The sequence below is a fragment of the Haplochromis burtoni genome, unplaced genomic scaffold, assembly GCF_018398535.1.
Source record: "Haplochromis burtoni strain Fernald_Lab_line unplaced genomic scaffold, NCSU_Asbu1 Contig_243, whole genome shotgun sequence".
Taxonomy (NCBI): Eukaryota; Metazoa; Chordata; class Actinopteri; order Cichliformes; family Cichlidae; genus Haplochromis; species Haplochromis burtoni.
In genome coordinates this window covers 777461-803193 of record NW_024582604.1, presented here as the reverse complement: position 1 = coordinate 803193, position 25733 = coordinate 777461, and the positions used below count along the sequence as shown (strand labels likewise).

Below are 25733 nucleotides of genomic sequence, written 5' to 3'. Positions count from 1 at the left end.
AAAGCCTATACTATGAAGCAGGATTTAAAGATTTAAAGGTAAACATAAGCAACTCTATTACTAGTACAAGTCTCCATAATTGTTACTGGTATGATGCTGTTAATTGCACCCCTAATGTCAAACCCAGAGGAAACCCGGGGATAACTTATTGAATAGATAACTAGCTGTGTGTGAACATTTATCCAGCTCAGGAGGATACCCCGAATATGTTTGAATAGGTTTGCTTTATAGTACAAGGCAAATGTATGAAAGGGGAAAAGGTATTTGATATTTAAATGTTTAATTCCCTCTCACCTGTGCATCTCTGTAGTACATCTCATAGGCCTGGATGGTCTTCCGGCTGGCCTGACTGCCATGGTAGACCACCACGTTGAGCTCAGTCCAGGTTCTGAACTCTCTCTCCCAGTTGGGAATGGTGGAGAGCGGTGCGATGACCAGAAACGGCCCTTCAATGCCCTTCATGTAAATCTCATAGAGGAATGTAATCGACTGGATGGTCTTCCCCAGACCCATCTCATCAGCCAAGATACAGTTACGTCTGTGGGGAGACAAAGGCAGACAGACGCCTTTTATATCACCTGTATTTGCGCACACTGACCACAAATTTCTTAAACAGTCTTCCATAAGCTCTTTGCTTATTACATTGCTTCACCCCTTTGGAAAATCTGTTTTCCAAATCAGTGTTCTAATGACAAAAAAAGCTGGAAAATATTTGGGTGTTAGCTCTCCTGTTGGATTTGACTGAATTCCATCAATAGATACCAAATGTTCCAGAAATGACAATTATTCACATTGGTGCACATAAAAGCACAACAGAGGTCTAAAGGAGATCTGCTTATTTCTAGCTCAAAGTATTTATTCTTGTGCTCTAAAGTTCACAATAGTCAACTTTTATGCTATACTGGTCTTTGATCCAGCCCCTCAGTTTTTCCCCTTCTTGATGTGCCTGTGACCTCCATATTAGGGATAACTACTCTTTCCGAGTGCAGGGCCTAGAGTAGGAAAAACTGTGTCGAACAGAACTTTCTGACCAGTTTGGAGGCTAAGCTTTCACCTCACAGGGATTATGTGTGCATACACTGATGTGATCATCTGTCTCCCTATGCTCTCTCTCTTCTTCTCTTTGACCTAACCAACTGCTCATTGCTGCCTCTCCCTGAGCCTGGTTCTGCTGGAGGGGAGTTCTTCTATCTCAGCACCGCAAAACGCTCACTAATAGGGGATTGTTTGTCGGGGTTTTCTCCAGAACACTGTAGAGTTCTGAGAACTCTTTAGCTTAAGAGTCTTTAGCTTAAAAGTATAAAGTGCCTTGAGGGAACTGTTGCTGTGATTTGGCGCTATATTAAAAAACAACAACAACAACAACAACCCTGAATTGAGCACCACAGAAAAATATGAAAAACACAACAGCTTCAGTTTAAAACAGTCATTTCAATTCCATTTGTGTCGAGCTGCCTTCCTGAGCACTTTGGCGGTGTGATTTCAGGCACAGATGATGACGCCAATGGGAAGGCTTAAACAGCAGTGCACCACAGGGCTATTTAATATTCACTTTAATGCCCACTTAAGAATATTAAGTAAGGTGATATCACATGTGCAGACTGACAGAAGCAGTTAGGAGACTAATGCAAAGAAAATGCAATTAATGGTGACTTACGAGTTGTACCAGTTGAAAGTTAGCCAGTTGAGGCCTTCTAGCTGGTATTCCCTGAGTGCGTTGCCGTTCCTGTATTCCCTGGAGCCCTCCAGCTTTTTCCAGTCAGCTGCAGGAGGCCGATCCTGGACACAACAATAAAACATATAGGGTTATTAAAAAACAGTCAGTGTTGATGACTGCAGTGTTTCATAAAGATGCAGATACTGTTTGTGTGTTTGAGGGGTTAGGATTATATGCGTGTTGCTCTGGGTGCTTTTGCTCACTAAAAGCTTTCACGCTTCACAAGTTTTCCTTTGCAAACACTTTTTTCGCCCAAACCCTTTGCGGCAAATAACTGAACAAAAAAAACCCCAACTGCCTCTCCTGTGAGTCTTCGTCCTGGGAGTGTAACTCCAGAACTATTGAAGGCAATACTGCCCCTTGTTCTGTTTTGCAGTCTTGAAGTTATGCAGAGCATCTTCAGAACAGAATGACAACTACAGTCCAAAATGGTGGAGTTGAGCATTGCTTGTATTGTGTAGGTAGATGGAGACACGACGGCAGAGTAGTCATTCCAGTTTTACTTCTTGGTAATCTACTCAAGTCTGCTACTTGGCAGTCTCCATGAACAAGTATGGCTGGTCATGGAAAAAACAAAAACGCCTACGGGTATGCGGACGTCTGCACGGACCCTTGGGCTCACTGATGACAAGATGTTAGAAGGCATCCAAGTGCAGGTGGAGATCCTTTAATCCATCCAAAGAACATGGATGGCCAGACAGGAGCCAGCCAGTATGGAAAACATGACAACTGGTCATGAGCATGACAAGCTTTTCTTTTCTTTTAATACATTCAGTGTTTGTTTTCTGTTACATAACACCCTGATTTCAGTTGTGTTTACACTAAACAGCGCCCCTTAACTTAACTTAATGAAGTTTCAGTCCCAAATTAGCTAAAGGCATTAGCAGCACCGTGCTGTTGAGACAATGAAATACAATCCAGGATGCACACTTGGACAAATGAATGTGATAATACTGCACAGCTTTTAATACAGAACTTTACAACTGGTTGTAGCCATTGGTGGCAGGTATTTTAGCGAGTGAGCTGTACACGTGTTTGATTAGCTTGCAGGACAAAGTCACATTGCAGGAAAAGTTTAACCTAATTCAACTTTTTGGCTAGATGACCCAGGGTTTTTTGGCAGGAGACCTTGCTGACAAAAAACCCACAGTGTTAGTACCCCGCTGCACTGACAGACTGGATCCATTCTAATAAATGAAAGGGTTATATCTTTCACACATGGTTTCTGTCAGCAGCCTTAGGATGCCTCACTTTTTAAACCACATATTACAAATGAAACTGATGTTGGGTTATTAAGGATTTTTTGACCAACTAAATTGATGGAATTCATCCTCTGGGGAAAAGGCCCTTGGTCCACACTGCAAATGAGGCTAAAAATAAAACTGCCTCCCAATGCTGCCACTATATGATGGAGCATTACGAGCACGGCCCTTAAGGAGAAACAGTAGGCAGGAGTTAAAATAGATGGATGCAGGCTGAGGAAAGAGTGATGGAAGGAGAGACCACAGCCAGTCAGCTGCTTCTGTTCAGCATTAAACACACTGTTAGTGGTTTGGCTTGGCCACAAGAGCAGGGCGTATGTGTGCGAGTGTGTAAGACCACAAAAACGTGGCCCTGTGGAGAGCAGTTAAGGGAGCTGTAAATCTGGAAGAGGAAGGAGCAGACAGCAGGCCAATACACGAACACGCCTATAAGGAGGAGACTAGGAGACAGACAGCACCCAAAGCACAGCCACTCACCACTCTCTTAGTGTTGGGCGTGCGTGCTCCGATACGCTCAAATTCGTCTATCTTGGACTGGTCGATGTCGGCCTTCAGCTCCCAGGTGGAGTCTTCGTAAGGCAGACTGCACCACTTCACCAGATATAAGGTCACCGTCTGCACACATAAAACACAGGGCGCTTTGGTGAGTGTGGGTGTAGAGAAAAAAAAAAAGAGGCTCAAGCCCAATGAAAGAGATCAAAGCACCTCTCCATTTTCATCTGTGCTCTCTGAAACGTCCAGGACACGGTCCACCTCCACATAGTCAGGGTTAAAAGGCTCATCATCCATCTGCAGAGAAAAGAAGTGGAGTTTTAAGATACACTGAATATGAAATGATGAGGCCTTGCAGAGTAAACTCCTCTGTATGAAATGTGTTCTTAGTTTTTATCTACCCAGCTTTTCTATTTAACAGCTCTATGTGAAACTCAAGTCAGTGTCTGTATAAAGCAAAACTCTGGGGGGAAAAAACAATTTTATAGCCAGCAACATTTCTTGACACATTCCATTCAGAAGCACTCCTTGTGAGTGGTTACTTCCATGCAGCGGAAGGTCTGGTTTGTGGTGCAGCGTTTTGGTCTTACCTCAGTTATAAAGGTGTTGAGTTGTTGCTTGGCCTTAAACCTCTTGACCTTCTGGTGTATCCTCTTGTCCTTTTCTAGTTCCTCCAGGTCAGCCCAGCGACAGTGGAGGTATGAACTGAGAAGCACAAAATAAATTTCACATCAGTCATTTCAAAGAATTGGATGCTATAAACTAGAGGAAGAAAATCGTATGTGATGTCGTAGGGAGATCTCCAAGTCTATCAGCTAGAGTACTTCTTACAGAAACTGTGTCTCACGGATTAAAGACATTTGTATCTCTGTTCTGGACTGCTTAGTCAAAAGTCTGGTAAAGTCCATCACCTCCGATTTGACACCAGTGTGTTTTTGTGCAGATGTGTCCCCCAAACATCCAAATTAAATCTACTTCAATGTCTGCATATATCAGCTCTCCTTGCCTTCTATGGCTGTGAGCTCAAAGTATTTCGGACTCTGAATCAGACAGTAGAAGCTCTCCAAACTCATGAAAAATGCATTGTTTCCGGCATATCACAGACTTAATTATTATTGAGAAAATAATTGATCCAGTATTAGTTGTATCCCTGTCCAAAGGAGGGTTAATTCTTTAAACTGCCAGCTGCTAAAATCAAAGCTGAAGCGAATCAGGAATTAAGCACACTTTATTTATGTTAAATGCTGGGGGGACTGAAAACTACATTATTTGCATGTTGGGGTCAAATTTGCTTAGAGAACAAGCAACTTTAAATTGTTTTTGTAAAATGCATTTTTACATTTCACACAGCAAGAGATAGAAATGACACAGGTATCTAATGAATGAAAAGCATTCCATGTGCTTATCATTGTGATAGGATGCAACTGCACCAGTTGTGTTAATAATGTGAGAGAGGATCTGGATCACATACTTAAAAATGTCCCTGTGTTCACTGAAATAGGTCTTTAAATAAATAGAAAAAAGAAGAACGAGGCAGCTCTGATGTGAAAGAAAAAGAGCAAAAAAACCCCCAAAAAAGCCAAGCTACTACTCACAAGCCCTTGAACTTGACGTAGAACTCCTCCACCTCCACTTCCTCCCCCGACTCCCGCTGAAAAGAAAAACAATACAAAAAAGGGATCATAATCACAGCAAATACAGCAGCAGCAGAAGTGGCTCAACATTATTATACAACATGTGGTCGAAGTAGTGAAGGAGCCTGCACGTGAGTTTCACTCTGACACGTCATTCAACATTAAACTGTCTCAAACTGAGAGAAAGGGGTGCCCTTCATGTAATGTGTAAGCAGTAGGGCTGGGCGATATGACCCAAAATTCATATCTCGATATTTTTTAGCTGGATGGCGATATAAGATATACATCTCGATATATTTTTTTAAAGTCATAAAGTAAGAACAAAAAGAGAGTTCTTAGTCAAAGCTGTGTCTCTTAACAGGTGCCATTTATGGTCCTTATACACAGTAGGGTAATATTACGTTGAAGCACAGTACGTATCACTCCGCGAGGCTCAGCCGTAATGCTCCGACAATCCATCAAGCGGTGCAGCTCCGTAGCTTATCAAAGTCGTACTAAAACATTTTTTGACAGATTGCTGAGCGCCGTGTTCCACATAAAATCGGTTCGCGGCCATCAAGCACAACCAGAATTCATACATAAGGCGCGCTGTCAACTTTTGAGAAAATGAAAGGATTTTAGTCCGTGCAGCCCCTCTGGGCTGCATGGCGTTAGCGTGGCTAGCTCGTTAGCGTGGTTAGCTAGCTAACACGTTGACGTCGTCCAGCCCCACACACGGGGCGATGCGCAGTAACTCGTTAACGGAGATTTGCCGTGTCCATCTTGTCGCTTCCTGCAGGTGAAGCGATGGGGGAGGAGGGGGAGTTGTGTTCAGTGAAGGAGAGGCGAGGCCGAGTAACGTTGCGTAAAGACGAAAGTGGACGAAAGAGAGGCAAACTTGCGGCTCCACAAGTATAATTATAACGTAACATATACTATATCGATATAAAGGATATTGTCACATCTTATATCTCGTATAAAAATATATCGATATTTTTTAAAAACTCGATATATCGCCCAGCTCTAGTAAGCAGCCTTGCACCTATTTAACATTTTGGCTGCAACATGCTGATCAAAAATAAATAAGGCTGTTGAAGAAGTTTTAATGGGTTTTAACAGGAAATACTTGAACAAATTCAACTGCTAAAATCTGTGTGACTGAGCATTTTGTTTCATAAATGCATAAAAAGGGGAAATACCAAAACAGTAGCTCTTTCAAGCAAGGCTGTCCACTTTCATTCACCATTACTACTGCACACACACCCTCTACCATGCTACTACTACTGTAATGCCATGAATCATCAATCACACACACACCCTGCCTGAGGAAACGCTAGTTTGGCGTCTGGTGTAGCTAGTATTGCGGTTTTGGCTGTGTGCCAAGTCCGAGGTCAACTCTGAACAGAGCTGCAAGAGAAAAAGAGTGGTGTGAGTGTGCTTGTGCACGGGAGTGTGTTGTGGTGGTGGTCGAGGGGGTGGGGGGGATAACCCATTGGCAGCTGGCTAGCAAAGGAGAGTTGGCTGGCGATTGTGTGTGTGCGCTTGTGTTGGCTCAGGGATGATCTCTCTTTAGACAAGGCGTAGAAAACAAAGCAAGGCCGACACCTACACACAGTCAATCGCAGGCGCACACAGAGCTCAGAGCATACACATGCTGAAATATAAGGAATCTGCTTTCCAAGTGAAAACATGCTGCATAAGCAACGTATTTATGTGTAATGTGCTTATGTCAACTGTGGGAAGGCTAATCACATGACGCAAACCACGACTCTGGCCACCCTGTGGATCTGTGTATTGTGTTAGTGTCATTAGGGTGTGGATCTGTGCAGCTCACTTGTTTTTTGGAGGTGCGCATGCCCATGATCTTCTCTACAACTGGTCCTTCAGCTTCAGCCACATCCTGGAAACACAAAACAAGCAAATTCATTCACCGTGCTGGATTGTTTCATGTGATGTCTGGATTGGATACTGGTCTGATCTGGATTAAAAAAAATAATAAAAATCTAGCTCGGGTATTAGTTACATCAGGCCAATCTGTTATGTTCAATGCTGTGCGTTTACTACACCACATGTTAGCAGAAGTGCACTGGTTGCAATCCAACACAACATGAAGGAAGCTGACAGCAAAGCGTTGTCAATTTGGATGCATTTCCCCCTAACTGCCTGCTTCAACAACGTTTACTTCCTATATTTGCTGTAGTTGTTGAACTAGCTGCAAACCAATCAAATGATTCGAGATGAATGCAAAGCTCACTCTTAATATATTCATCACTCCACTTATGGTAACATAAGTACATGGACATTGTCAACAACTTGATTACAATGATTTCACTTCATGTGTCTCTTGCCAGCTTCGTTCCACATTTCAGTACATCAATGTTCAAATGCAGCCTTACACATGTTATTCCAAACGGGCAAATGTGACAAACAGCATCATTCAATCGCGTCATTTAGCTTCTGACAAGTGGTTCACTGAAGACAAACCAAAAACTGAAAGCTTGGCTGCACCTGTTGCTGCGATGAGGACGATGGAGACTTTGGCGATGGCGAGTCGTCTCCGCTGTCATCGTCTTCAGAGATCCTGAACTCCAGATCCTCTGTGTACCTCTTCCTCTTCACCTGACGGCTAGACCGACGCTTCTGATAAACAGAGGGAGAGTAAGAACATTTAGGCTACGTTCACACTGGGGGTCTTAATGCTATTTTTGATCAAATCTGATTTTTTTTTTGTCTGTTTGTTCACACTACAAATAAAATGTGACAGCAAACGCGCTCTAGGGTGAACGGTTCAGGGCTCTCAAAGCAGTCCACATGCGCAAAAGAAGACGTCACACACAAAGCGTGTTTACGGAAGAAAAAAAAAATGGCGGCTACAGAGCTAGTAGGTGTTGTTGCAGCAGTCTATCAATTTCTGCACAGTCGTAACCGACAGAATTTTGACAAATTAATTAGAGAAAGGACACTGAGAAAAAAGAGAGCCCGTGCTTTAACAATGGCCACCATGCTTTCTTGTTTGTCTTCTCCGGTGCTGATAATTGGCATCTGTCTTATGTCAGTAACGTAAAAGAGCAAAAAAACAGCAGTCACTTTCTAAAACATCAGTATGTATCGGATTCAGTAACACATACGAAAGTGACCCAGGTCAGATTTGAAAATATTGGATTTGTGCCGTTCACACTGTCATAGCAAAGTCGGATTTGATGCACTTTCGCCTGCAGTGTGTAGCCTTAGTCATCTGCGAGATCTCAGTGATTTTTGCCTTCCTCCTTCCACTAACTGTACAGCAAATTAACTTAAAAATTCTGATGACACTCATTGTATTGTATATTTCCTCCTTTTTCTATGCTTCACTACACTTTACTACATGCTGTACAAAGTGAGCCACTTCACTGCCACTTGCTGTAGTGGTTCTACTATATTGACTCCTCTTCCTCAGGTGGAGACAGGTGGGGACTTCACCTATTTTACTTATTTTATCCAGCCGTTTTGTTTTAGTGTCATTTTTTGATTCGATTTTGCTTTGTACATTTATTACATTTTTATTTAGCATTTTATTGTGGTTCTTTTTAGTCTTTTAATTTGTTATTTATTGTGCAGAATATTTTTCTACTTCACTAATTTAATTCTATTCTACTTTCTTAGATATATAACACAGATTTCATTGTTGTTGTATGCGTTTACTGGCTGTATTTAGGCTGCTATCCCAACTTTTGGGATGAATATAATATCCTACCAAATCTGCACTGGTAAGCGGAAAATGAAGGGCTGTACGTCATCATTCACCAGGCATTATTATTTATTATTCACTATTCTGTACCATATATCGCCCAGCATGTTATCCATATTTAAAAAACCAAAACCTTTACAATTCAAGGGGCTCAGAATGTTTCAACATAAGAGTGCGAAAACAAACTAGGGTAGCAGCCTGGAGAGGACATGTTTAAGGGGACATACAGCTGCTAAAGTGCTTTCCTGTTTGAATTAGAGCTACAACTCTTCATACAGCTAATAGCCAGATGCTACTCTCTTCAAGATCCACATAATTATATCTGCACATAATTTCATGAATCTGTTCATGGGTTCATGGACGCCTTCCAAATTCTAAACCAGTACTTAAAAGTATATTTTCAACTATTCTCTGCAGCCTGGTAGAGAAACGACACCACACTTGAAATGTAAAATTAAAAAAAAGAAAAAAAGAAAATGAATGCAGCAGCTGAAAAGTTGCTGATGATGCATGATGTCAACTTGACAGGAGGGCTTATCTGCTTGGTCTGTCAACATGGCTGGTTTACAACACAAACAGCAGACGCCTGCTGGCTCAGTGCCGTCTATCTCTACAGGCCGTGACACAGATCTGCAAAGGTTTTCATGACCTCCTGCTTTTTTAAATTACTCTGTACATGTGTTTTAGTCCTGCTTTTATGGCATTGCAAAACTTTCTACGACAGCTTTCCTTTTCATACCTGTATGCCATCATCATCCTCTTCCTCGGGTGGAGACAGAGGTGGAGACTTCACCTCAGCATCATCGTTGACTGAGAACTCTCTCTTTCTCTTTGAATCCTTCTTAGCAGCACTGGCCCCACCCTCTGACTCCACTTTTTTACTGTTACAGGATACAATGGAAAGAAGAGAGAGAAAAAAAACAAAAACAAGTTAGAATGAGCTCATCAAAAAAAAAAAAAAAAAGAAGAAAAAAGTGTCTAACCACAAAATAAAGCCATTATTCAAAGTACTACCTCTTTTACATGTGCGCGCCCCTGTCTGTCCCAAGGCAATCGCCATGTTTGATTTACCCATTTAGAAATCATTAGTGTGCCTCAGGCTCTGGCACACAGGGGGTTAATGTGATGAAAGACTGCATGGAGGCACAGGGAGAGAGGGAGCAAGAAAGAGAGGGGGTGGGGTGGAGGGCAGAAAGAAAGACCCAAAAGGAGGGAGGGAGGGAGGGAGAGAGAGACAGGCAGACAGAAAGAGAGAGGGAGGGGGAGAGCAAGGCCTGTGAGAGGAAGGGGGAGGGGCTGAGGGGCCCCCAGGCTTCTTCCAATCTATGGCATGGAAAGAAAGAGGAGCTGGCTCTGTCTGAGAGCTTGTGTGCATTCACACCACAGAGGTGAGAGGACACTCGGCATCCTTCTTCTGTCTGGCACGCAGCCTCGCATTTCTACCCCTTCCAAACGGCAGATGTTTGTACGATGCAGGTTGAGTGACACCTCTGTTTGAACCATTCATCTCTAAAGTGCCAAAGACTATGAATTCACATAAGATATGCGGGAATCCCATCCAACACCCCCAAAAAGTTGTCCTTTCTTCAACAGAGCCTGGAGGCTGTTGAGCTGAGCCCAGTAAACTGTTTTATTTTAGCAGGTACAGAGACCTTGTGCAACAATGGAGAGGTCATGCTGAGGCAGGGATCACACTACTGACTAGTTAATTTTCAAATGTTAATTTTTTCCTTTCTGGGTTTCAGTTTCAAAACTAGATTTATTCTGAAAATCTCACAACGAAAAGCCCAATCTTTCAAACCAGTCCGAGCTTATTAGCCTTTAACTACTCTGCACCTGCAATCTAAAAATCAGATGACAGAATACTGAGAAAACAGTATCACACCTTACTTTTTACAGCTGTGCGCACCAAAAACACTCGGAAACACAAAGCAACTCTGGTCATGATCACATAGTTTTCGTGTTAATGTAACCTAAAGCATCACCACAGATTTCCCTTTTACACCCACTGTGGAATCCTAATGAAGGGTTCAGATAAAACAAAATGCATTTTCTCCTCATAGTTGATAAAATGCAAAGACGCACACTGATGCAAATGGCTGTTGAGTGACACAAAGTTGGAAATACTTTGAAGCTGTGTAATAAACATTGTTGTACACTACCCAGTGATGGTGTTTTCCTGGCAACTACTTTACTAGTTTATTGAATGGGAGAAAAGTCTAAAAGTGAGACAACACTCAAAGTTGAAATACTGTTTGGGCATCTGAAACTATGAACAAATGTCTGTAACACAACACACACATAAGTTTGGTAGTGTAACTCCAACATGATCTAACAATACTTTGAGCACAGGGTCAAAGTATTTTCAACTTTTTGTCGCTCGCCAGGCTTCTGCATCATTCTGCATTTTTGGATTTTATCAGTTGTGAGAAAACCTAGTTTCATCTGAATCCATCATATATTACAAAAAAAACTAATTTGTAGGCAGCAAGAGTGTGCCATTTATTTTTGCATGAAAATTGCAAGCAATAATTTAGGTCTTCAGTAGTACTTTGGAAGGAAAATGGTCCCACGACTGACTTAGGGTTGAATATTTGTGGGTTTTGAAACAGTCCGAAAAAACAAACAAACAAAACTACAGCAACTTTATTTGCTAGAAACCTAGGAGGTATCATTCATACTTGTTTCAAACAGGATCAGGATCACCTGATTCTTGGTAGGTGCATAATTTTATACTTTTCACCATAAACACAGAGTGAACAACGTTATCTTCTTAGATTGCTTTCATCACCCCACTTGAGACCTCACCTTTGAGACACTACATGGCTTATATAGAGCAAACAATCAGAAATACTGCATAAAGCTTCAATTAACAGTTAGTGGAAGACTTGACCCACAAGTTACAATCTGCAGCAATGGAAATGTACAATGGTATTCTATGACAAAGTGGCTGACACCTGCCTGCAAAGAGAACTTTGCAGTGGATAGTTGTTTTTTTTTTAAATATGTTGTTACATAAAAGTTACTTTTGAAATAACTGGCTACAGATGGAATCCATGATTTTAAATAAAAAGTCAATGCTGGCAAAAATTTGAAGGCTAAGGACACTGCGTGTTGATAAAAGACAAAAAAAGTACTGTTAAAAGGTTTCATAAGTGATTAGCTGGCAGCGGGGATTAGCAAATCCAGCTAATTTGCAAACATGGAACTGGATCCACAATCAAACTGGCTATCTAAACCAAGCTTTACACTCCGCTTTACAACATGTTGATTTATTTCAGAGTAAAAGTTATGTCAGGCCATCAGGCAACAGCAATTTGTTCCACTAACTAACCTACTATGAAACAGAACATAACCATTTGTGTTGCTGCCTGTAGTGTATGGCCGATCGCCTTTCTCTGCTCTGTGCCTGTGTCGCTCGTCCCCTTTCCTGCTTGGTGCCTCTCTCCCTCCTTCCCTCCTGCTCGCTCACTCACCCTCCCTCTACATCTCTCACCCCCTCTCTGTCCCTGGGGCCCTTCTCCTTTCATCCTCACGCCAAGAGCAATCACCATCTCCGTGGTAACGGCTGGTCATGTGACCTGCACCTGTTCCTCTGGCTGGTCGCCACACGCTGGAGCCATCTGGCCACACACACAAGCACGCACACAAACACACTTCTCCACTTGGCTGCCTTCTCTCTCTTCCTCCTAGCTTCGTCACGGCCCCACTTCTTAATCGCACCCTCACCTCTCTGCAGCTTTTCATGCTCAATCCATCGTCTTTCATCGTTTCAACACTCTTCTAAAGATCTGATTTTCTGTCCAGTTTAATTAGCAAAAAATATATATCAACATTTACTTTATAAAAGGGCTAAAGCAACTTTTGCTTGAAACAAATGTTTACCTGAAAATGTGACTTTAGAATATAGTGTACTCTACTATTCCAGTATGCCTGTGGTGCAAGCATATACTTGAATGCATTATGACATCGCTACAACTGTGTTTACATGAACAAAACCCATCAAGTTCCTAAAAAGGAATAAATGAGTCAAACAAATCTTGTAAGATAGTGTAAATTCTTTTCTTGCTTCTATATCCCTGCCTGCTCCCGCTGGCTGCAAACAAGACACTCTGTTATCAACTCATCTCTTTAAGGAACTTGACCTAAGCAATCTATTACAGCATAAACCTAACATAAAAGATTCACGCAGCCACGGTTACGTCATTCACTGGTTAGCAAGAGGAAGTTGCAACGCACCAAGTACGCCGACTCCAAAAAAAACAAAAACAAAAAATCCAAAACAAAGTATAACAGGAAGGAATACATGGCCATCAGGCCTCCAGCTGTCCATTTCCACAACAGAGTGTAATCTAGGCTTTGGCATTTTGAAGCCTCAAGTGAGCAATAATTAGATCTGACACTGAAACCGAGGGCAGTTATTAATAGTTTTGTATTTGTTTTTTTAGTTTTTGTTTTCACTTCGGTATTAGCGCAGTTAGTTGCAAAAGTGGTTTTTAGTTCATTTTGTTTGAAATGTGTTTTATTAGTTATGAAAGTTAGTATCTTCAATTATTACAATATGGAGGCCATTCATCAGGGGAAACGTTCAGGATATTCAGAAGAGACATTACAAGTCAAATATGAATCGGAAAGCCTCACATCCGTCTGGAAGTAACAAAGACTAGAACTTCAGGCACTTCCAATATTTTATCTAGGGGTTTGTTTGTTTTTTGAGTTATTTGAGTAATTTTTAAGCCAACAATATCAATTCTGTTTTCATTTACCACTTTCCTCATTTTTTTAATTTCCATTTCAGGCACCCACAATGGTTTTGTTGTCCCCATAATGTGGAATATATTTTATACAAAATGTATGCTTTTTTTCCCCCCCAAAGCAAATAAAAACAACATGAAAGAACTGTGGTGATGTATTTGGTCAGGGCTCCACCAACAACAGCCTGTGATAAGACCAACAGTGCCACAAATCTCACAATGGGACTGCTGCTATGAGCTGTGTCTACTGGCTAACCGATAAGAATGAAGCATGAAATTACACTGTTAATTTGCTGAAAACAAAAAGAAACAAACAAAAAAACCAAACAAAAAAACAAAAACAAAGAAGGAAAATACAATATAAAACAAATTGTTTGGGATTGCAACAAAGAAGTAGTTGTGGCAGCAGACTTGTTTGTATGATGTGCCGTTACCATGGGCCAATGGAGACAAAACATGGGAACAAATGGCAACAACCACCCTTGTTTTGGGCATGATTCACAACAGATTATCACTGAAGAGTTCACATTCAAACTTGGCCTAACCAAGTTCATCAGCCCTATCTATGCTTACAACACTGCACAAATTGTAGTCACCTGAAGATTACATTAATAGACTGCAATGTCGTCCATCATTTTAGGTTTACTTTGTAACGTAAAACACTGTTAGGGTTTTGTTTTTGTAAATAATGTGGTCATTTACTTATGCACACCTTCACTGAAGTAGCCTGCTGTGTGTGTCAGTGAGGAGCTAATATGCTCCTTTCAGACCGGGATAAAGGAAAGACAGGAAGCCGAGCAGTGGAGTAAAATATTGGGATACAAAACGAAACCGAAGAAGAAGGGCGGAGTGGAACAGACACCTGCTGCTGTGATGAGTCATACCACTGAACCCCCATACACAGATCCACACAAAAAGTCCACAAGGCAACGCACATACGCTTCTGTGTGTGTTCAGAAAGTGCTGTATTTGCACACAAGGTGTCTGCATGCATGTCTGCCTTCTTTGTGTGTACAGCAAACAAATCACCCTTGTGCATGCACACGTACACGCATATATGCACACACATCGAGGGAAGGGTGTGGCGCTGAGAGCTGTGTTATTTATAGATGTACTTCCTCAGAGAGGGAGCGCATGCGAGCGAGGGAAAAAGAGGATGGAGAGACAAGGCAAGGTCAAAGGAGAGGAGTGAGCTGACTGGACGAGTAAACCACCTGATTCTCCCGGCTTCGCTCACATAAGCACACACTCAGACCGTCCTGAACAGCTGAGACCATCTTCAATTTTCATTTATTTTGTCTGCTCATTAGGATCCAGTTGGCCTGCACAAATTTGTGGGGCAAATTTTTTAACCTTTTCAAGCAAAACAGCTGCAATTGGAGGAACTTATTCATGCTCTCCGGTGTTAAAAACTGAATAACCATCAAGATATCCAGCAAAAAAAAAAAACAACTTGTGTCAACAGGTACTGCAATCATCTAATACAGGATAAAACCTGCCTAACTAAACTCAATTTAGCTTACAACCTAGTATCTATCCATCAATGTAAGATGCTGGCAAGCATCATGAGCCTAACGTATAGGCACAGCTTGTGACAATGCCACAAACCTGTAAATAAAAGAGCAAGAGCCAAATGAAAACCACTTGTGTTCAAAGGGTTAAACAGCACAGCGGAACATCTTGGTTACACTGATTAAGCAAAGACTTCAGTCTGCTCCTGTGGTGGTTTATTTGTTCGTAAGGAGATGCAAATACACACAGCAGAGAGAAAACATACTGTAGTATGGTATGGGCCACAAGAAAAACCCTTGAGCTTTGAAGATTATTTCTCTACCCACTGGTGGAAATCTCACATAAATCCCCCCAAAATGTAACGGAACATATGTGCTAGTGGCCTTGCAGAGCCTTGTCAAAGTTGGCTTTAGATCAAAAAGTTTAGCACTAATGGGTACATTTCATCAGGTTTAGAAAGGAATTCCAGCCCCTTGAAAAAGACGACAACACACAAAAAAATGAAAGCTCAAATTTATAAAAGCCTTAAGATTAGATTGCAATTAAAAACATACCATTAAAATTAATGGTATGTTGCACAGTTGTATCTACTTGTCATATAGATACAACTGTGATACAGCAAGTGAGAGACCAGTGTAAAACTCCTCAGTGACAATCAATACAAGCTATATACTTACATTACAGCCAGCTGGCTGATCCAATAACTACTACAGAAAGCCTTGTTACACATCTTTGCTCCTCATCATTAAATAATTTACTGATTGTTAAAAATTATAATACGTCTGTTGAAATAAACAGGCAGTTTTGCTGGAGATAACTTTAGCAGACAAGATATGGTTAGGTGAATGGTAAATGGAGTGGTATATATTGCTTTTCCACTCAATTTAAGCACTCAAAGCTCTTTCTTGTACAAGTCTCATTCTTCAAATCCACTCACACTCAGTTCAATCTGACTGATGAGGATCAATCCACTGACGGCCCACTCACCCACCCCAGATGGCTAGTTACATTTTGCTGTGGGTAACTAGTGACAGTTAACTCATAGCATTAACTTTTTTTAATTTCAAAACAACTGACAGCAAGCCAGCAAGCCCCAGGTGATTAGATAATAGTAGATATGATTTTATCCACAGCTGGCAGCGAGCTGGCTAACCTTAGCTTACCACTCAGGTGGCGCAAAATTATATTTGAAGGATTCTAGGGATGTCACCAGAACTAATGCTTACAATACCTTTCAATCCGTAAAACAAAAGGTACTATTTTTACTTTTTCTTTTTTAAATACGCTGCCTCATACCGCTGTATCAGCCAGTCTTTGATAACTGAAGGGGGCAGCATGCGCCCACAAGTCTTCTCGTATAGCCTTAGACGCAGCAGAAGGACGACATATACAAGCACCGGAAAAAATACATGTACAAGATGTATTTCACTGATAAGAAATGCAGTAGGAGTTGGGTAATAACTGCATAAAGGTAACATGCAAATGAAGATATCATTCTTTTCAGACCAAAGGAAGAAGTGCTTGCTTTCGGAAAAGCACCTACAGGACCAGCATCTAGTCAGCAAGACCCATTTCTTTCAGGAATTCATAATACAAATTTTCTAATAGACACTTCGAGTTGCAAAAACCATGTTCACAAGTCATGGTTTGCAAGAAACCATGACTTGTGAAGAGCTCAACTTAATGAAAGCAATGACAAACTTCTCCTCAAAATATGGAGATTTACTGTTGCCTTGCTCATGTGCTCAAAACTTCACTCCTCAGTCCTCGGCTTAAATTAGAAAGACAAAGGAAGGGGGAACAAGGGGAGGGCAGTGAAGAGGAAAAGATGAAAGGATACACTCCTCTTTGTCAGGAAGGGGTGGGACTGGAGGGAGGAGAAGGGAAACGAGAAGAAAGAATAAAACAGAAGATAGTTGGGTGATTGCAGAGGTCCACCATTTTAGAGCAGCAGTGAATGGCCGGCAGCCATTATTATGCTAAATTAACCTGGGAGCTCCAGGCCGCCACTCAAGATGGAGGAAAGCCTGACAACAGATAAGAGCTAGTTTACCAACACACACACACACACACACACACACACACACACACACACACACACACAGCAGAGAATGGACTCCTCACCCCCACATTTCCCACTGCCCTCACACTCACACAGTGTTGAGCTCAGGGTGTGGATTGGTCAGCAGCATGGCCTTCATTACCATTAGACGCAATTTTCTGCCACAAAGATACACATGCCACCTCCCACACACACACACACACACACACACACACACACACACACTCTCTCACACACACACACACACACACTCACCACACACACACACACACTGCCCACCACCCCCACATTACACACACTCGCTCCAGCTGCCTCCCCCCTCTTTCCACACGCCCAAACTCTTTTCCAGTGGCCGGTGCATGCACACACACCTCCCCCAGTGTTGACCCCACTTGCTGCTTTGGCCCTCCCTCTTCCTTGGGATAAAAGACTCCAAGAGGAAAGAGAGAGATGGGCCACGGACTACGGAAGAAGGAGAGAGAAATGGGGGGCCATCCTGACACATTCCTCAGACCGATCGAGTTTCCACCTTCACAATGAAACCGCTGCTGATACTCTCATACGCAAACACCCTGAGCTCTTCTTGCCCAGGAAGGCTCTCTGACTGACTGGAAGAAACCAAGGGAAAGTGTAGCCACCGATTCAGAAAAACAGCTGTTTAAACGTGTATTTCTTAGGGAAAGTGAAAAAGGGGATGTGATAAATGAGAGAGGAAGGGTGTGAAAAGGCAGGGATAAGACTACAGAGTAAACAAAGTGAACTGAAGGTGATATCGGCAATCGCTGATAGGTGCTGGAAGTTACTCTTCTACAACCTTGTACAGGAAGTTTAAACAGGCCCTCACTCTTCCTCCAGAATTAAATGCGTGATACTGAATGTTAAAAACGGTGGCAGTTTAATTTTTATTAATAACATTAATAAAAATGTTATTCGTGTTGTTCTTCAGAGACTTTCGACTAAAAACCAAAAACGAGTTCTTGGCTCTGCTCCTCTTTGTTTAAAAACGAAGCCTGACTCTGTTTTAATATTAGCGGTAAATGCAACTGATCCTCAGATGTGCCCGTTAGCAGGCCTTTGATCACTAACTCACACTTGTACACAGGGTGCAGCGGCTCACTGCTCAGGAGTTGTGACCCTTTTGGTTCCCCGTGCTTGCCCATGATGGGCCTAGAGATGTCTGTCTGTATCTGCACATACTATTTTTGTGCATCTACACTCAAGACAGCTTCAGCATTTGACATTAAAATCGAGATATCTCCAGCATGCTGAACTTCAGCACTTGAAATGCTACCCACATGACCCGAGACTGCCCGAGCTACCCTCCTCAGATTGATCCGCTTCTGTTTTCATGTGGAACTGAAATCTTCACAGTTCCACTTAGTGGTTAATGGTGCCAAATGCACCGTTGGGACGCTCTGGACATGAGCTCTTTACAGCTGATGAGAAATAAGCCCTTTCACCTGTTACCTGACACTTTAATCTGGTTTACTACAGTGACGTCCCACTCAACACCAACTATGACACACACAGTGACCGTAATAGTGCATTAGTCCTACCTGGTTTTTTTGGGAGTCTTGGGCTTGGGTGTGGAGCTCTTGGCCTTCTTCTCCTTGGGCTCTTTGGGGGTCTTGGGTGTTTTGGGCGTCTTCGGGGTCTTGGGCTCTTTGCCCTCAGTCTTCTCCTTTGGTTTCTTTTTCCGCTTTTTCTTCTCTTCCACCGGTGGTGAACTTCCCTCTAAAAGTTCTGTGCCAGTAATGTGTTCACCACCATCACTTCCTGTTCCTGGAAATTCAGACTTTACGTCTTCCTCGCGTCCTTCTCCCGCTTTCTTCCCTGTACCTTCTTCCTCTCCATCCACTACTTTTGCCTTCTTCTTCTTCTTCTTTTTTGGCTTGGTCTCCTGGTCGTTGGGCTTCTCTGTGCTGATAGGCTGACCGGGGGCACCGGCACCAACTGTTGGCCTGTCAGGAACCGCCATCAAAACGTCACCTGACGGGTCCGTGGGGGAATGCTAACAGGAAGGAGAAAGACATGCAAGTTACTCGTCAATTGAAAATTAGAGGCACTGAGAGAATAATACATACATTTACTATAACAAATTACAGAGAAACTGAACATAGCATTAATGTAGACAGTCCAGGAATGGTGCAAAGCCGCTGCCAGGAGATCAGCTGATCTCAATGCAAACAAGATGTATGCAATGTTATATAGAGTGTGCCATTCATGTTGCCTTAGCAGGACCCCATTTTCTGTGCATCTACAAGCAGCTTTACAGTCCACCTCCACCCAGTCTTCCGCTTTCATGCTGCATCTAGTTTAGTGTCTTATCAGTTATCATTGATGCCTGTTCTCTGCTGAGGTCTTACGCTTGCTCTCCCTACCTCTGGTCATTCCCTCAAATATATTTACATATATTGGGATGCTCTCAGGAAGTAGAGCAGTTCATCTACTGATTAGGAAGGTTGGTGGTTCGATCCCTGGCTGCTCCAGTCTGCATGCCAAACATCATTGTCAAGATACCAACTCCAAGTTGCTCTCCAATACATCTATCGGAGTAAGAATGTCTGTGATTGACAGATAGGAAGCACTTAATAGAACAAAGTGTTTGTGTGAATGAGGCAATAAAGTGCTTCGAATGCTCCAGGAGAGAAGAAAAGCGCTATATAGCAATTTACCATTTATTCCAACAATCTCAATTTGCTGACATGTGAGGGATCTTTTATTGAGGCTATGATTATTATTTTCTCACTGATTCATTCAAAAACTGTGGCAAAAAAGTACCCAGAAATACACAGGAGTACCTGAACAGGCCAATAACAAAAAGGTGTACAGAGTTTCAGAGTTAAAATCTAACTACAGCATAAATTTACCACAGAAGCAGAAAAACAAAACAAAAAACAAACAAACTGGGGCTCAAACACTGATTACTCTACCATATGATCGTGTTCTGCCTGCAGACAGATATAAAATTGTAAATTCTCAAATGAAAGAATTTCTTTGTTTTTTTGTTTAAAATGACCTCGGTGGTTAATCAACCTTATCAGTTTAATTAACCAACTTATTATTTTTGGATTACTGATTATAAATCTACTAATCATTTAAACTCTAAAACGAATAATCTCAAATGCGGACTGGCTTCACTGCTGGTTCACCTGTCAATCAATACTGATACAAATTCTGCAGGGTGGGGTATGAATCTGTCAGTAATGGCAGACCAGAGCAGAGGGGGAGAAGGGACTCAATCATCCATCCATGAACACGGCTGCCACCTCCTCCCTCCCTTCAACTCCCTGTTGCTGCAGCTTCCGCCCCCTCCTGCCTCGACTCCAGCAGCCTAACCTTAGTAAACAAACTGGCTGACACTTCATCTTTCCTCCTGTCTCCAGCAGACTAAATCCCATCTCCTTGCTCCTTCTCCCCTCCACCAACACCACCACCTCTTCTTTGCTCCCAAGTAAGCTTTCTGTGACAGGAAACTGGTTACCAGCTGTTGGGAGCCTTTCCAACTGCCTCTCCTCTTTCTCCCTCTCTCTTCCATCCCTCCCCCCTTTCTCTCCCTCCAGCTGCTCAGGGTCCCAGTAGCAGATGGGAAATCAGGCATCATGACACGAATAAATTATCTCCATACTTCAAAAAGGCGCAGTGAGGGAGCGTGTGTGTGTGTGTCATATGAGAGCAAGAGACCAAGCCTTTGAGAGTGTGTGTTTATGCGTGCATGTGTAACACATGTGCGCAGTTGTGTGTGTTTCAATGAAGTGTATGAGCATCAGCAAGTTTACAGCAAAATGCCTCAGCAGCGCACACACACAGCTTGTTCACTTGGAGGAGGAAGCGCTTGCTATCACTGCAAGTCCACTTCCATCAGGAGAATGCAAATATGTGTGTGCGGGGACACACACACACACACACACACACACACACACACACACACACACACACACACACACACACACACACACACAGACCCAACTACTGCAAGGTCACATCACACAAACCTCTACACACATGCACACAAACACCTGCTGACACACACGTAAACTGAGCCTTTTAGGCACACAAACAGGAGGGGAGTGAGGGATCGAGAGAAAGAGGGAGAGATGGCGAGGGGGGATGTGGTGCCAAGAGATAAATCTGTCCTCCTGCCAAGCTTCCTAGATAATCAATCACAGGAATGACAATGGAGACACACACAGTGTGTACACAAACACACATGTTCGAGTGCTGCGTCAGGTTTGGCGTTCTGCAGGGTGAATTCATCTGCCATTTCCACAGGTACTGGTTTAAATCCAGTGTTTCCATCAACAATGGAACGTTTTATTGTTCTTTTCTGAGACATGATCTCCATTCACTTCCAAAACAGATTGTAATATCATTCCCAATAATTGGATTTCATAAAAGGGGGGAAAAATCCTTAAAAGACCACCAACAGAAGAGCTGCATGGCTAATGTAACAGATTCAGTAGGTGAAGAGCGTCAAGTGTCAGCTCTCAGCGAACAGAGGGGAGGACAGGAGGGGAGAGTGTGAGGATGAAGGTGAGTGAGAGGAGAGAATAGTGCCATGGTTAAATCAACCAGGCAGAAGCACTTAATATACACCTATTACGCTCACATCTTGCTCCATGTTTTTATTGTTTGACTCCACTAAAGCTGCACTTCTTGATTCACAGTCCAAAATCTTTATCACACTGTGGCAGACTACACATTTGATTAACAACTGAAAGAATCCTGGAAAATCGGTTATAATATCCTGGGATGTGGTGCAGCCCCTCCATTTATCCTCCATCTAAAACAGTTTAAGCTCATTCTCCATTAAGCCAACTTTGTTCTAATTGACCTCATTGACAACTCGTCAGTAATAAGTCAAAATATCAGAAGAAAACTGAACAGTGTCCAACATTTGTCACGTTTTGTGACTATGGTATAAAACAGAAATTAAAAGATCAAAATTTAATCACAGTGATTGTATTCTGATAATTATTAGAGCAACATTCAAGCACAAGCTTTGATCAGTTAGTTCTCACACAGAAATGGTTGCGTAAGCTTAATGTACTGGGTATGAGGTTAACTTTTTAGAATCTGAGAATCTTTATTAAAATGTAAATTTCTGAACAAATCCCAGATTCACCTGATTAACTCAAGAGAATCGGCCCAACTGGTTAAAAAGGGGAGAAAGGATTCACATTCTAATTATATCTGTATCTATATCTCTATATCATATCTAGGATTGGGCGGTATAAACTGTATACGGTAGAAACAATATGAATTTGGCCAATGGCAGAAATTTAGACTATACCGCTCCACCGCGATAGCGCATGTTGATGGTGTCATCAAGTTGCGCCCGTTTTGGTCGAAAGCATCGCAGCAGCTGCAAGCAATATCATCTGCAAATTATGTCGGGCGACAGTAATAGTGAAGAGACAAAGCATGTTCTGGAATATGAGGAAAGCCAAAAACTGCGCTTCCTCCACTTCCGTACCACTGACTAATGTTGAATTCTCCGGCAGCTGCTCTATTCCCATGTTGTTGCAGTATATTAATGACTAACCTCGTATTATGGATGGATTATCTCAGTTATTCTCCTGACTGAAGTTTGGTCCTTTTACAGCATCCTGCCATGCGATTGCATTTGTCCCTAACCATCGGGAACCCTCACGTTAACTTTTATCAAGTGGAAAAAAGTTAGCGTTCATCCTTCAGCTTATGCTAACATAGCTGTGTCGCTAGCGATCACGTAGCACATCATTATATACCAGCTAGTCCAACCTCAGTAACCCTACAAAAGTCACTGCTCTTTATTTTCGGTCTTCATTTATGTTGGAAGTGACAGCAGAGCTGTACGTTTGAATTTTTCAGAAATCTCTCAGTCAGAACCAGAGATGGGCAGTAACGCGTTACTGTAATCTGATTACTTTTTTCAAGTAACGAGTAAAGGGATTACTATTGCAAAAACGGTAATTAGATTAGTTACTTTCCCGTAGGAACGCTGCGTTACTGCGTTACTAAAACCGTGATTTTTTTGCGAGAATGTCTCACGACAGTGACGTAAGCGAGTGCTTACAAAACAAAAAAAAACCCCTAAACAAGCTTCGAGTCCGCAACGACGTAATGGGAAATTCACAGAGAAACTCGTGGATTCTTCCACTGACCGCTGCGCCACACCTGCACTAGAGCACACCTCCGCCTACCCCACTCCTGCTTTACAGGTGAAAATAGAGCAACAGGACCCTTTGAGAGCGTGTGTTTGTGCGTGCATGTGTAATAACCATGCTTAGTGAACAGATGGAGCTTAGAGTACCAGACATGCAGTCATCATGACTGACTGACCAGCTTGGTGTGTGTGTCTGTGTGTGGGGCTCTTTCTAACAAGTGCATCATGAGGCGCACAGAAACCTTGCTTCCCGGGCCACATGCACACGCTACTCTAACTCCTCTAGTTAGGCTATCCTATTTCTCAAGGCACATTCACTATTCCGTTCCAGAGCACCGTTGGTGTGTGTGTAATGACGGGGGCTGCTGGGCCTGCAGCTAGAGCCAGAATGGCAGAACGGCACATGCAGTGCGTGCCCCAGTGAGGAGCAAGGTAATCAGTAAAGTAACGGGATTACTTTTTTGGGGAAGTAATCAGTAATTAGTTACTGATTACTTTTTTTCAAGTAACTTGACCAACACTGGTCAGAACATGGTATGCCATGTTCAGGTGGAAACTAGCGAGCTAACTTCCTGCTAACTATTAACTCGGTTAAATTTAATAAATTCTGTTTTCATGGATGTCTGAATGTTAAACTTAATTGTTAAACCTGGTAAAGCAGCAACACTGATCATTTTATTAAAGATGAACGAATTTAGGCAGTTTTTAACTCTCAGTGATGCCACAGTGATCGTTTCACTTTAGGACCTGAAGCAGACGGAGTTTTGCACCCAGATTACTCCGCGAGGCTCCTGACTACAGTAGCCGTAATGCTCCAACAATCCATCAAGCGGTGCGGCTTCGTAGCTTACCAAAGTCATACTAAAACATTGACAGATTTTTGAGCGCCGTGTACCACATAAAATCGGTTCAAGGTCAGTAAGCACAACCAGAATTCATACATAAGGCGCACCGGAGCATGTTTCAAATTATACCACAATATGGATTTTAGGCCATATAGCCCAGCCCTAATCATATCTAATTGGTTAGATCAATGGCAGTCACTAGACCAGGGGTGGGCAATCTCAGTCCACGAGGACTGGTGTCCCTGCAGGTTTTAGATGTGTCCTCGAACCAACACAGCTGATTTAAATGGCTAAATTAGCTCCTCAACATGTCCTGAAGTTCTCCAGAGGCCTGGTAACGAACTAATCATGTGATTCAGATGTGTTGACCCAAGGTGAGATCTAAAACCTGCAGGGACACCGGCCCTCGTGGACTGAGATTGCCCACCCCTGCACTAGACTATAATGTAAAAATTTGCAAATGTTAGCAACTCTCAGCCTGAATTGTCACCTTTTGGGACAAGGTGACTGTGGCTAAGATGGTGTCAATGCCTCTAAAAGGACACATGCTTCTTAACCTCCTAGGACCTGGCGTCCACATATGTGGATATCACATTTTGGGTTATTTAGACCAAAATACTCAATTTTGCTCTACAAGGGCCTGATATCCACTTACGAGGACATTATACTGCTACTGTTCTATCGAAATTTTAAACGACTATCCTCATAAGTGGCTCTCATTTTTCTCAGAAGCAAAAATTAGGTTAAAAAAAAAAAATTAGTAATTCTTTGTTTTTACATTCATCAGGTTCCAATCAGCCCAAATATCAAAGAGAAATTAAAAATGCATGCCGTGGAAGAGTTTGGGTCTTAGGAGGTTTAAGGAATTTTTAACACCAGAAATTCCTTAAAAAAGAAAAATGGTGCATTTCTTTCACAGATATGAACACTGGTGATCTGGAAATTTCAGTTTAAAATATAATGCAAGAAAACCTGGATGCTTACACTTAAAACATAGTCCTGAGTTTGACAACTTAAGCAAAGGTCAAGTGAGCCATATGCTGAGGGGATAAATACTGCACACCACTTTGTTATATTATTCTAATAACATAAACTTTGCTTGCTTTTGTTGACACTTTATGTGTAAGATGGGGAACATGTTCTTTTTAGAGAGAAGAGTCAATACAAAAAAATTTCTATCCTGATGGAACCGGTTCCCACCTATAGGACAAGGACTCACTGACTCACTGGTTTTATGAGTATAAAAAGGATGTGAATCATATACTGTGGCCTTCTCAGTCACCAGTATAACACAGATAAACAGCTTTAGGAGACTTTGGACTGTCATGAAAGGCAGTGCTATCCAACAACATAATCAAAGCACCAATGAGGAGATATCAGGAACAACTGTACTGCCCGAAGAGGTACTAGAACAAAACACTTTTTTCCTTAACCTCTAACATGTCTATGTTGTTATAAAGTATATATGCCTATAACTTGCATATAGAGGAGATTGACAGCAGATAGTATGACTTTGTACTTGTTACATATATATATATGTAACAAGTACAAAGTCATACTATCTGCTGTCAATCTCCATTGATCATTTTCACTTAGTTTGA

At 42.2% G+C, this 25733-nt stretch overlaps 1 protein-coding gene across 1 annotated transcript in view; it reads right to left on the bottom strand.

Moving 5' to 3' along the window:
• Positions 1–25733, bottom strand: part of chd7 (chromodomain helicase DNA binding protein 7) — a gene marked incomplete at its 3' end in the record, with an annotated part of 69890 nt that overhangs the window by 22204 nt on the left and 21953 nt on the right. Inside the window, 10 exon segments of the mRNA XM_005938184.3 lie at positions 295–538; positions 1658–1779; positions 3457–3594; positions 3685–3768; positions 4062–4176; positions 5067–5122; positions 6919–6984; positions 7593–7724; positions 9551–9692; positions 18696–19150. Of these exon segments, the coding sequence (XP_005938246.2) occupies positions 295–538; positions 1658–1779; positions 3457–3594; positions 3685–3768; positions 4062–4176; positions 5067–5122; positions 6919–6984; positions 7593–7724; positions 9551–9692; positions 18696–19150 (1554 nt within the window).